The sequence below is a fragment of the Brienomyrus brachyistius genome, unplaced genomic scaffold, assembly GCF_023856365.1.
Source record: "Brienomyrus brachyistius isolate T26 unplaced genomic scaffold, BBRACH_0.4 scaffold163, whole genome shotgun sequence".
Taxonomy (NCBI): domain Eukaryota; kingdom Metazoa; phylum Chordata; class Actinopteri; order Osteoglossiformes; family Mormyridae; genus Brienomyrus; species Brienomyrus brachyistius.
Window position 1 is genome coordinate 257,662 of NW_026042438.1, and position 13,468 is coordinate 271,129.

The 13,468-nt window shown below is 47.0% G+C and overlaps 1 protein-coding gene and 1 non-coding gene across 2 annotated transcripts in view; one reads left to right on the forward strand and one right to left on the reverse strand.

Annotated features, from left to right (window-relative positions):
- LOC125728130 (intersectin-1-like) overlaps positions 1-12,913 on the reverse strand; it is a 68,597-nt gene extending 55,684 nt beyond the window's left edge. The window contains 1 exon segment of the mRNA XM_049005206.1: positions 12,820-12,913. Coding sequence (XP_048861163.1) covers positions 12,820-12,913 — 94 coding nt within the window.
- Positions 3,583-3,665, forward strand: trnal-uaa (transfer RNA leucine (anticodon UAA)). Its single transcript has one exon. It is a non-coding gene; the product is annotated as a tRNA-Leu (tRNA).
- Positions 12,914-13,468: the final 555 nt, after the last annotated feature.

A 13,468-nucleotide genomic window follows, 5' to 3' on the forward strand; every position in this document is an offset into this window, starting at 1 on the left:
TTTAAGGCTGTGATGGTGGGACTCAACTGCCATGAGGGTAATATTAAGGCATTTGAAATCCTCAACAATCCCCAATATAAAGGAATGGACCAATGAGATGATTAAGGCAGCTTCATATGAAAAAATGTTGGACAGACTAAATGGGAAACGAGGTATAATGAAAATGTGGGAATGTTTCTAGGGCCATGTTTTTGAAGGATAAATGGCTGGGAGGTTGAACTAGTGATTGGTCATATTGTTTTATAAATGTGAATGGCTGAAGTGTATTATATGAGAGTGCTGTAACTTTTTGGTTTGAAAAATAAGAAAAATTTGAATTACAAAATAAAATGTTCTTAGAAAGTAATTTCATGTAAGAGAGAGATGCAATACCGCTTTCGTCAAAATGACAGGTCGGGTCAAAGGTCACGTTCAAAAGTTCAGTGGGCGGAGCTTATGTTGTAGTGGGTTGAGCTTGGTTGTGTAACTGACGCAATAGCATGTGGATTTAATTATTTATTTAAATATTTTTTTTTGTCTTCTTCCCCGGGGGTTGGTTGTGTAACTGCTGCAATGGTATTTGTATTTAATTATTTATTTATTATTTTAAATGATTGTGGCTTAGGGGGCATGGGTTGGTTGTGTTAGTGATGCAATGGTATTTGGATTTAATTATTTATTATTTTAAATGCTTATTTTAAATGTTTATTATTTTAAAATGATATTGAGGAGAGTGCTTATGAGTGTGTATTATTTTAAAAATGATATTGATGAGAGTGCTTATGAGCGTGTGTTATTTGAATAAGTTATTATTATTATTATTTTGTGGGGCGCGGGCGGGAGTGAGCGTGGCTGGGTTACCTGATGGAGCGCGAGCGTACGGTGTGCGGTAGCGTGGTAAGGTCCCCGGGCTTCGGAGAATCAGCAAAGGACTTATTCACATACTGGTGCGGTAGCGCGGAAAGGTCCGCACGGCTTTGGATAATCCTCGGAGAGAGCGATGCGGGAGAGCTGAGAGGCGTGCTGCTGCGCGAGTCTGAGAGAAACTGTGAGAGACTGTGGGATAAAATGGTAAAGTTGGAGCAAAGAATGAGAGGAGGAGGTGCAGGGTCTATCGTCCAATAAAAACGCTCGGCGCTAGTTTTGACCGTGTGTTTTTTCCTCACGCGAGCGTTTGTATCACATCGGCGTATGGCGCCAATTTGTAAAGGTCATAAGTCGAGACATACATCGAGTCTGTCAATTTGTCCGCCAGTAAATTCTGCAGGGCCGTGCCACCTGGCCATCGAGGCGCCCCCCTACCCGGCCACGCGGGCCATACATCGAGTCTGACACTTTTGCCCTCCAGTAAATTCTGTTTAAAGTTTTGTTTTCACATACGTCCCAAATTACAGATAATTTTCTTACACAGGCACGAGTAGCATCATCAAGGCCGTACCACCTGGTCATACATCAAGTCTGACAATTTGCCCGCCAGTAAATTCTGTTTATAGTTTTGTTTGTCATACATGACCGTGCAGATATGGGGTGACAGAGACAATTAAATTGTATTACGTCGAGCGGGGGGCCTTTTCCTCCTCCTAGAGGCATCATCTTCATCCGTACCACGCCCCCACGAGCAGGCCGTGTAGAATATAGGGAGCTTCGCGCTGCAGGGCCAACTCTATCTTTTCAAAAAATACAGACATGTCTGGGACTTCCGAAATGAAAGATTCAACCTCACCTTCTAAGACTCAACAGGAGCAGGAGGCCATTATGCAGCCTCCGGGGGCTCCCAGGAAGATTCATACGGCACGTAGACGGGTACCTATGATGCGACCGTCGGAAGACCCGAGGGCTATCTGGGAGCTGCCCAACGGGAATAAACTGGTCTGCCTCTTTGACAACGTTGCGGAGGAACTGCGCGTCTTTCAGGTCACCGGAGACGGCCCAGACCCCCCGAAAGACGACCCGTATCTGGTGACTTTTTCCGAAACGGAATGGGGAAACTTGAAGACTGTCGTTACCCCGATGATGGAGGAGAGCACCGACCCCGACCTTGAGGTCGAGACTGGAAGAATGGAGATGCACTATAGAGATGCTCGTAAACAGCGTACCACCATTATGAAGTGGGACGTGACCGGGGAGCTGGACAAGAGAATGGTGAATATATGGCAGTGGCCTAAATGCGACTGTTTTGGCCTGAGAATACCGTTAGTGATTTGGATGCAGATGATTCAAGAAAAGTCTGGTTACTACCAAGCGATGTTTAAGGAGAGTCGGGGAGATGACAAAACCTACGCCGTAAGGACCCCCCTCACCCCCTCACCCACCGTCGCTATATAAAGTGGACTCTGTTACAACCCCTTTTCACAAACATCATGGCAGCAGCAGCAGCAGCAGCAAATTATAGCGACGGTGAAAGCGGGGACAATGAGGCTCCAGCAGCAACCCTGACCTCTGATCCCGGGGAGCTCCTTCCAACCCCCCCATCATCACCGGCCTCTGATCCTGGAGAGGACCCTCCGACGCCTGAGATCTGCACGCTTCTCTCCAGACCGGCTCTCTGCCGTGGGATGTTGGCTTGTATTAAGGCTATGATAGTGGGCCTTTTAACCTCAGTCATCAGGAAGCATCAAGAGAGAAACTGCTACGGTTGTGAAGTGGATCACCCCAGTCAGAGACAACACCCTTGTCTGTTTCCTCCAGGCAGAAATTACTTTTACATACACTTTGACTCTGTGTTGCGTGACCTCTGGACCGATCGGCTGACACCCGCCTTGACCCACGTTCTATCGACCCTGGGCATCCGAGCGGCCGCCGGCAGGTTGGAGGGGGCCGTGGAAGCTATCCTGTACGATCTGCGTGAGGCCCGCAACGGCATGGTGGAAATCACTCGACTGGAACAAGATCTGTTTGAACAGAACCCAGCGTTTAAGCAGATCCTGGAAGAAGAATTTCTGACTCGTTGGGAGGCCCGAGACTAAAACAAAAAGCATCTTGTGATGGGGAACGGTATCAGCAGACCCTTACGGCGGTTTATGTTAAATGTTTTTTTAGAAAAAGTTAGTCCACTATTGTTGCGTGCTATTGATAAAAGTGATTGTCGGGATGATTATGCTTGTTGCTGCTTTCATAGAGTGTTATTTGAGATTTCTCAAGTCGGAGAAAATTATCAGCGGGGGATGGATTTACTTACTCAACTGATGTCAGAGGGTGAAAGACATTCCCCCGAAAGTCTCATACGCGCTTGTCTATCTTGTATTCCTGACAATGAATTTGACTGTAATCACATTTTTGTATTTTACGCTTTAATAGTAGATGTAGTCACCTCTAAATTTCATGATAAGCAGCCTATCGATGTTAATCAGATGCTTTCTACTCTACATACATGTATCGTTGAAAAAGCCACTATATCCACTTTACTGCATGTGACATCGCTAATCTACCTCAACAACTGTCACGGCTGTAACTAAATGTATACCTGCATTTTGAAAATGTAACCTTCACAAATTGTATACCAGCTTTTTTAAAATATATCTTTCACTAATTGCAAAAATAAAAAAAAATTAAAACTTGAATACCGTTGTAATAGTCTTTGTAAAATAACGGGTAAAAATGCTGAGCAGGTTGGCCGAGTGGTTAAGGCGTTGGACTTAAGATCCAATGGACGTATGTCCGCGTGGGTTCGATCCCCACCCCAGCTAAACTCTTTTGTAAAATAATAATAATTAAAAAACAAACTACACAATATGGGTTAAATGTAGAAAAAACACACAAAATTTCACTGATGTTCACTCAGTCTCTTAACAACCCCCATCCACAGTCAGCTATAAAACGCCGCACCCCGCTCTCCCCCCACTCAGTGTGTGAAAAGCATGTCTGTTGCCAAGACTACAGCTCGCGTCTTGAGCAGTTCGTACTATGACCCCAGCCAACCGGGGTCATACGGAGGTGTCTCCAGACTGCAGAGAGCCGTGCAGCAAGATACGGGGAAAAAAGTGGCTGCTGATGACATCAGAGACTGGCTGTCTATGCAAGACAGTTATACTTTACATAAACCGGTTAAAAAGAATTTCCCCAGGAACAGAGTGTTTGTTCCGAGAGCCATGTATCAGTGGCAGGCCGATTTATGCGACATGCAAGGGCTGGCCAAATACAACGAGGGGTTAAAATACCTCCTTACGGTGATTGATGTTTTTTCTAAAAAAGCCTACGCGCGTGCTATAAGAAACAAGACTGGGGAAGCTGTAAAGGAGGCCTTTGATTCTATTTTAACCGAGGGGGGCGTCCCCCTCAAGCTACAGACGGATGCCGGTAAGGAGTTTTTAAATGGGACTTTTCAGAAACTTTTAAAAACTCATAAAATCACCCATTTCACTACGGCTAGTGAACTTAAAGCTTCCATCGTAGAGAGATTTAATCGAACGTTAAAAGAGAGGATGTACAGGTACTTTACGGCTAAAAACACCCGGCGATATGTGGACGTGTTGGACGATCTAATAAAGGGGTACAACCAGTCATTTCACAGCGCTATTAAAATGAAACCTGCCGAGGTCAGGCCCGATAATGCTCATCTAGTATTTGATAATCTATACGGTCCCCTGAAGAAAAAAAGCACACGGCCACGTTTTAAGTTTAACATAGGGGACACTGTGAGAGTCTCCAAGCACAGTCAGATATTTGACAAAAAGTACGAGCAGACATTTACGGACGAGTACTTTGTCATATGCGAACGTGTACCCAGATCCCCACCGGTATATAAATTGAGGGACGTGAGCGGTGAAATACTCGAGGGAACATTTTATGAAGCGGAGCTGCAGAAAGTCAAAATATCTCCGAGACGCGCGTTCAAGGTCGAGAAGGTTATAGGCTCAAAGACCGACAGAAAGGGGAAAAAGTGGATTTTAGTACATTGGCAGGGTTGGCCCTCGAGGTTCGATTCGTGGATACCGCGGTCGGACTTGATACAGGTTTAATTTTTTAAAAAAGAGAAAAAAAAGAAAAAAAAAGAAAATGGACGCCCGCCCCTCTTTTTACCTCACGCTACCGTCAAACTCTTGTCTCTCCATCTTCCCCGATAACCAGAGTTCGGATTACACCGTGATGCTCTCGCGACCTATAGAGCTACGGGGGCCTTACGAAGTAGCTCTGGCTGAAATCATGTATTGTTACACGTGGCGAAATGTTACACACCCGGATAATACTTTTGAATTGCGGGATACGGAGGCGGAGGCAAAGAGAGAGGCCGATCCTTTAGTGGACCTACCTTACCTTTTTCCTCGGAAAATTAAAGTGGGCTATTATGAATCTCTGAAACAGATTGTGACAGAAATCAACGCTACGTTAAAAAAATTAGGTACCGAAGTTTCCTTCTCATACAGCGAGATTACACGAAGGGTTAATATGACGGGAAACCATAAATACAAGATCCAATTTAAACCTACTCTGGCCTACATGCTGGGCTTTGAGCCGGGTCAGTGGTATAACCTAGGAGGAGGTAGCGGGTCGACCTCACCCTACCCGGGCGACATTCACGCGGGATTCTACAATATGTACGTCTACTGTAACATCGTGGAACCGCAGCACGTGGGGGAATTTGTAGTCCCGCTCCTCAGAACCGTTAAAATAGACGGTGCGTTCGGCGACGTAGTCACTTTGCCGTTCCACAAGCTGCAGTACGTACCGGTGAACAAGCAGAGCCTACAGAATTTGCATATCGAGATAAAGAACGATCAGAATACTCTGATTAATTTCTCCTACGGAAAAACGATCGTCAAGCTACACTTTCGCCCCGTTTAAAAAAAAAAGAAAACAATGGCTTACCACAATCCACAGAGATTTATTACGTATTACACCAGTCAGGCGGGACATGGGCTCCCCGGTTTTGCGGGGAGCCCCGTGATGTACGGGCGTGGGTTGGGGTCCATGCTCAGTAGGGCTTTTAGATTTGTTTTACCCTTTCTTAAGCGTGGGGTCGACATAGCGAAACCTCATTTGAAATCGGCGGTCAAAGGAATAGGTTCGGATCTCGCCAGCTCTGTAGTCAGCGGCCGTTTTACAAACACAGCTGACCCCAAGCAGGAAGGGTCGGGTCTGCTATTCCTGTCTCGGAGGAGGAGGGGGAGTAGAACGAGAGCCCTTCAGGAAAGTCGTAAAAAAAAAAAAAACCTGGCAGAGTCGTCAGGATTCCCAAGTCTCGACCAGCTAAGAGAAACAAGAAACCCCCCGGGGACATATTTTAAGAGAGAGAAAACGCAGCGTAAACAAGAATGGCTCTAGCTCACCGGCTCTCGGCTGAATGTACCAAATCTGAATTGGACCTGTTTGCGGCCCCTATGACGCAATTATCCATAGATCAGACCAATTATGTAGAAATCAACCCATTAAATTCCATTACCGATCAGGATGTTTTGGATTTCCTAATACCGGGGTCGGGCAATTTCTATGTGGACCTCAACTCTACACTGCTATATCTAAGGCTCAAGATCGTTAGGGCCGATGGAGCCCCCCTGCTTGACGCCGACCCCTGCGGTATTATACAGTACCCGCTAAACGGCATATTCTCCCAGCTGGATGTGAGTCTGAACGACGTCCTGATCAGTTCTTCGTCGGCCACGCACCCCTATAGGTCAGTCATAGAGACCCTGCTCAATTTTTCTACGGATACGCTAGAGAGTCAGTTTTCGGCAGGGCTCTGGTACAAAGACGTCGGGGGCGACTTGGATAGCGTGGACGTCTCAGCGCAGGGCCCCAACGTGGGGTTACAGAAGCGAGCCGCCTTCTGTAGAAACTCTCAGGAGTTTTCTCTGATGGGTCCTATACACGCCGATATTTTTTTCAGCGAACGAATGCTGTTAAACAACGTGGATATACGCTTAAAGTTTGTAAAGGCTAAAAGCGACTTTAGTCTCATGTGTAGAAATGACACCGATTACGAGCTGAAAATACTGAGGGCCAGCCTGTTTGTGAAAAAAGTGGAGGTCTCCCCGGCGGTGTCACTGGGTCACTCGGCCGCTCTCATGAAAGCAAACGCCCTGTACCCTATAAGCAGGGTAGTCGTTAAAAATTATACGCTGCCCGCACAATCGCGGGTTTGCCCGCAGGACAACCTCTTCCTGGGCAACTTACCGCGCTACATCGTTTTGGGGATCGTGGACCACGCCGCGTTCGTGGGCACGCGAAACAGAAAGCCGTTCAGGTTTCAGCATTGTGACCTGGAATTTCTGAGCCTCTCAGTCAACGGGCGACACATACCCAGCAAACCGTTCCAGCCCGATTTTAGAGCGAGGCAGTCGGTCAGAGAGTTTTACAACCTTTTCCTGGCTACAAACAGGCATTTAAAGGATTCGCCCTTATGCATCAACCGCGAGGATTTTGAAAACGGATACTCGCTATTTGCTCTCAATCTCTCCCGAGACGACGAGCTGGACGGCGGTGCCCTGTCACCCGCCATCAGCGGCACGTGCCGTCTGGATTTAAGGTTCAGAGCCCCACTACCTCGAACCATGAGTCTCATCGTCTACGCCTGCTTCGACAGCGTGATTGAAATAAACGCCAAGAGACAGGTTTTGGTGGACTTTTAATCATCATCATCATCATGAACACTCACCAGCTGGAATGCGTTTTACGGCCCCTGCTGGGGGATGCTTTTGGAGGCGTGTGGCCTAGCGATTTATTACCCACCCGCATAGAGACCAGGCCCGCTTTTCTGGTCGCAAACACGCATGACCAGAATAGAGAGGGTGAACACTGGATCGGGATAATTTTGGAGCCCCAAGAGGGTAAAGCCTCCTTCTTTGATTCTTACGGTTATCCCCCCGATTCCCCTTACTACCCAAAGAGTTTTATGAGCTTCTTGGGGAGGCACGCTACCGAAATAAGGTATAATACGCGTCAAGTTCAACATGACTTTTCTTCCACGTGCGGGGCCCACGTCGCCTTTTTCCTCTACCGGCGCTTCAAGGGACTTTCATTTCAAGAGACTATGATGTTGTACTCTGACGACTTGAGGAAAAACGACGCTCTAGTATCCGAGTTTATCAAGAAATATCACAAGTGTATTAGCCGTGTTAATGCCGATAAACTTTCAAAGCCGCAAAATGTATGTTCGTTAAAACTATTTAAAGATTGTTATGCTTGTTAGATTCATGTTGGGGAAAAAATAAAAACGTGACACCCTTTATTCAATAAATTTTACATTTTATTAACCGACGCGTTACAGGCGTTTTAATTCTTTTTCACACACGTATATAAAACACTTAATCGTTGTAATCTATCCACGGAGCATAAGGAGTACCCTTTAAAGGCCATAAACGATATTCTGGGGAGGAATCGCGCGCTGTGTGAGGGGTTCCCTCAAGCGGTGGTGGTGAGTCGTCAACAATACGTTTTCTACGTCTCCCGAGGTTCTGTTTCACAGGAGGGGAGGAGGGAGGCGGGGGATCCCTTCCGCCGTAATCTTTAAGATGACTTAGGGCTTTCCTGGCTTGGATGTTACCCACGCTCGTGAGGGGGATGTTTAATTCTGATATCACGTTTAAAAAGGGTTCCCAGCCTTTAGGATATCCGCCGGCGTGGGATTTAGGCTGCGATAAAGTTTTCATCAAATCTAAAATATGGGAACCTTTAATGGGTCTATCTCTGATGATGAGTTCACCCGACTGGGTCCAACGTACCGCCCCGTCGGAATCGAGCAGTTTATGCAAGATGTACCCCACGTTCTTTCTAGCCCTAGGCGCCACTTGCTGGATAACTTCCTGTACAGATTTGTCCCCAGTCGCGCCGCCGCCGTCAGGCTGTCTCCCCTCCTCCTCCTCCTCCGTTTTTTCTTTCCGCTCTGTAAGGACAATTTCTCGCCCCTGATTTTCCTCTTTTCGGGCTAGATTCAGATACCTCTGTAGCAATTGGTTGTATCTCTTCACTTTTTCATCCAGATGCATAGCCGGCTGATTTATTAAACCCTGCATCTGGTGTTCGAGTTCACCCAGGGCCGATTCCCCGATGGTATGCGGGGTCGCCCTCTGGGTCAGCGTACGCAGTTGCTGGGGGCTGAGCATAAACATTTTCTTGACTTGGCTCATGTTGCTGGAAAAGGCTAGTTAGCCGTCTTACCGGCAAACAGGCTTGTAACGAATGGCAGAGCCACTGATAAGAGCGGTAATAAGAATCCTCCTTTTTGAAGAATTGCCACGCGTTTCCTAGCGACGCTGTTTTTCTTACATGCGAAAAGTTTAATCAATCTTTTCTGTTTCTTGAGTTTGGTAAATTGAGCTACGGTTAAAGGTATGCGACCTCTTATGAGATTGAGACAGATTTCGGAGAGAGCCAAAATTATGTCGTTAGATGGGTCAGCCGTAAGAATCTTTTTACGTTTCACCCCCCTCGTCCTCTGTAAAACTTTAAGGGTCGGCAGGTGTTTCCTGAGATGTTCGGACATAGCTTAGTAGTGATAAATCAATGGCTCGCCGGTAGAAAGACGATGGGTAACGACCCCGGTAATAATCCGGTCCTGAGTCGGAACTCTTCTGGGCACGTGGCTCTCAAATCGACCAATAAATAGCCGTGCGCGGGCCCTGTGGCCTCATGGTAGGCATCTAGAAAAAACTTTTTCTGCCAAGGAAACATTTGCTGAGCTAAAACTTTGATTTGCATTCTGTCTCGCACATTCTTAAACAGACAATAATAAGTCGTATTTAGGGCTATAGTCCTGCTGTACTTGCCCTGGTGAAATACGTTCTGCACCAGGTAGATGACCGAGATTTGACGGTGATGTCTGAACCTCGTGAAAGCTTCTGCCACGAGTTTGTTTTCGGACGTGCTGTCCATCAAATCATCGATGATTATCAAGGAGCCTGAGGGGAAGCGCTCCTCATCCTCCCAGCTTTTGGGAAGCCCTTGTATAAATTCAATTTCGCTGATCCGATCGCGTAGTTCATCATAAAGCGGCTGATGGGAAGCGAAACACCACACAATTTTTTTAACGGGGCCCCCTATGAAACAGTGACTCTGATTTAAAAGCATTTCTTTAGTGAAATAGGTTTTCCCCGAAGAACTTGCCCCTGCGATTATAGCCGTAAACGGGAGTTCTAAACGGTGATCAAAGTCGACCTCTCTCACGCCGCTACCCATCATTTTGCAAAAAAAAAAAAAACACACTGACGAAACGGTAAATACTGCCCTAATCTTTTAAATCTTTCCGAGGACACACACACACACACACACACACACACACACGTGCAAACCACTGCTGGAGGGGTGTCAGCTTTCACAGACACAGAGTGCATGGGTAAGTTTTTAATAAAAACTCTTGTGATAAATGTACAAAACATTTCAGTACACAAGTTTGAAAATAAAAAACATCTTACTAGGAACATTTTAAAAACATCTTAAAACATCTTTCATTTTTAAAAACATCTTTGGAAAAAACTTTTCATTTTTAAAAACATCTTACTATGAACATTTTAAAAACATCATACTATGATCATTTTAAAAACATCTTTGTAAAAAACTTTTCATTTTTAAAAACATCTTACTAGGAACATTTCTCAGTTTAAAACATTTGTACATCTTACTTTGATTTTAAAAAACATCTTTGAAAAAAACTTTTCATTTTAAAACAAATGAACATCTTTGATTTTTAGAAAAAACTTTAAAAGCCCTTTTGCGATGCTGCTAGTTTTACATTTCAGTAACCAAAAGGCAGAGTTTCCCCGCTAGCCAGCAATCTGCGTTTGTCGTAGACGACCCTGACCTTTTTATCTAGAGGCCTATTAAACAGGCGAAAGCTTTTCATGTCGCGTTCGATTTTGTTGTACTGCGTCATTATAGCGGGGTTATTCCTACAACCTCCGATGTAGTTTTCAATCAATCCGATCATACTGTCAAAGTTTACCTTTTGACAGGTTTCGTAATTTAGAGTTATACCCTTACATTTCATTTGTGTTTTCCCGTTGTTGAGTCGGTAACAGTAACTTTTTGGTCCCAGCGCACCCCACGAAGCAATGTATTCGTCGGGGGCTAATTCGGACGTCAGCTCGCCCAGGTAATTGCCTAAGGTCGGGTCATATTCACCAGGCCTGCTTATGTACACGATGCTGTCGGTGTCGTGATACAGCACCCTCCGCCCCAATCTTTCCAGTTCTTTGTAAAGCGTCAACCGACCCCACGCGGTAGTTTGACACGCTATGAATATGTTAGTCTTTCCCGGCGGCACTTTGTAGGAAGACTTGAAACGCCAGCGGATGAGGGCGACCTCGTCGTTGACAAACGCGAAGCTGGAAATCTCGTACAGGTCCGAGCAGAAAAAATTAAAAAATTCCCCCGGGTCAGACACTATACATGTCTGGAGCATGTTGCTCCTCTGCGCCAGTTTACCCCACAGAGAGTTAAGCAGAAGTTTGGACACTTGCCGCTTCCCTTCATTAGACACTATCTGATCGGGCTCCAATTCGATCCCCTCACGCTCGAGATAGTTTTTTATGTACTCCCTGCGACCCACGTCATCGGTCGCGTCGTCGGGGTAGCCCGAAGCCTGCTGCTTCACTTTGAGAAAGGTTTTAATGTAATCTCTAAACAGGTCGCCGCTGGTCTGGGGAAAATGCCACACTTCGTGAATTTTAACGAGCGAGTACCCCCTGTCTAAAGCCAGATTTAGCTCCGCAGTTACCCACACGCCTATCAATGCCCGCTCTGCGTCGGAATGCCCGCACGCCCCCTCCTGTCTGTTCTCGATCGCGCACGTCCTGCACAGTGTAAACACCAGTTTCCCATTTGGCAGTCTGCTGGGTAGGACGGGGAAAAACAGCTCGCGCGGGGTGTTGACCGTGGCTTTGATCAGGCCAAAGTATTCATTCAGAGGCTTAAAATTCGAATGAATGATTTCCGGGTGCCCCACGGGGAATTCACATTTAGCCAGAGTGTACGGGTACAGCGACGTGAAATCCACGTAGCGGACGCGCTCTTGCCCCGTGACGTCGTAACGCAGGCGAATGGCCGACGTCCGACCCCCAAAAAGCGCTTCTCGCGGCCTTAGGGGCTCAGGGGGCTCAAAGTCTGACAGGAAACGCTGTACCTGTGGGTCGTGAGTTTTAGCGTGAGCCCATTCGTGTTCCCAGATGGATTCCACGTTCATATTAAACTCTTGGCGCAACGACTCGAGTTTTTCCCTTGTTTTAACGTACAGGGCACCGAAGCTCTCGCGGGTCAGGGGGCAGATATCGTGTTCGTTGTTGCAGGTAGGACAGCCGTGAAACTGACAGCCTAGAAACTCGAAAGCCCATTTCTCCCCCTCAATCTCGGCGTATCCGTCTAAGTGAAAGCGCCCCACACTCACTTCACCCCCGCGCAGCGCGTGTCGAATTTCGATGCCGCGCGCGCGCCCGATGAATTCCAGCCACTGGATGGACACGCTCGAATAACTTTTGTATTGCCTCCTGTAATCCCATACATCCGGGATCGCGATCGTATCTCTGGGCAGGAAATTTGTCCTGTAAACTAGCAACGCGGCCGAAGCGATGGTGGCCGCGGAGAAGGGATCGCAACCCGTGAGCGTTTTAAACTCCCGCAGGAAGCGCAAGCAGCCCTCTCTCAGAATCTCCACGTCGTTCTTACAGTAAGCGATCATCTCTTTGTGAAAATTAAAGGTCTGGTGCTTTACAGCGTCGTACCATTGATAAAACTTGTCGCGTTCTTTGGTGGACATTTGATCGGGCCCAAATTGATCGGGAGGGGGGTAGGGTCCCACGTAACTAAAGTTTTCCACGTCTGTGAAATGATGCGGAAAATAGCCTTTTCGCATCTGAGTCGAGCATCCCATCGCATCGGGGATTTTTCTCAACGGCATGCTTAGAAAGGAGTGACTGTCGATGTACCTCTGCTCAAACAGGCTGTCCAGGATGAGAATGATTTTATTCCCCTGCGATACCACACGCGGTTCCACGCCTTCCTTCACCATCGCGTTCAGTATGATGTAATTATCGAATGCCTTACCGTAGTGACTAATGAAACAGACGCCTCTATAACAGGGCGCCCTGAAATGTCTGAGAAACTGTAGCGCGCAGTTGGGCCCCTCGGCGGTCATTGTCTCGTTCTGATCGGAGATGGCGCAGACGTACACCGGGATATGGGTACCCGACCTCTGAGATGTTTCAAAGTCAAAAAACACATATTCGGTGGCCTTTTTACGCCCCTCACCCCTTTCGGCCCGTTCCCCTATGTTAGGCTTCTCGGGTGGATTTAGATAGCAGAGATGTGGGGTGGATATGTCTGACACGGCCGTGTGGAGTTTAGCGTCGCAGATATTACATTTTTCTGCTTTACACGAGTGCGGTTTTGGGTTCTCGGGAGTGAGGTAGTATCTGAGCCCGCAGGCTTTGCATTTTCTGAACTTGTCACAGGGGGTAGCGAGCTCCCCCCTAACTGGGCAGACCCTAGGCGTACGGTGGCGCTCAAAGCAGGTGTCATTTAAACATCTGAAATTACAACGCTCACATAGTATCGCCGGTGTGCT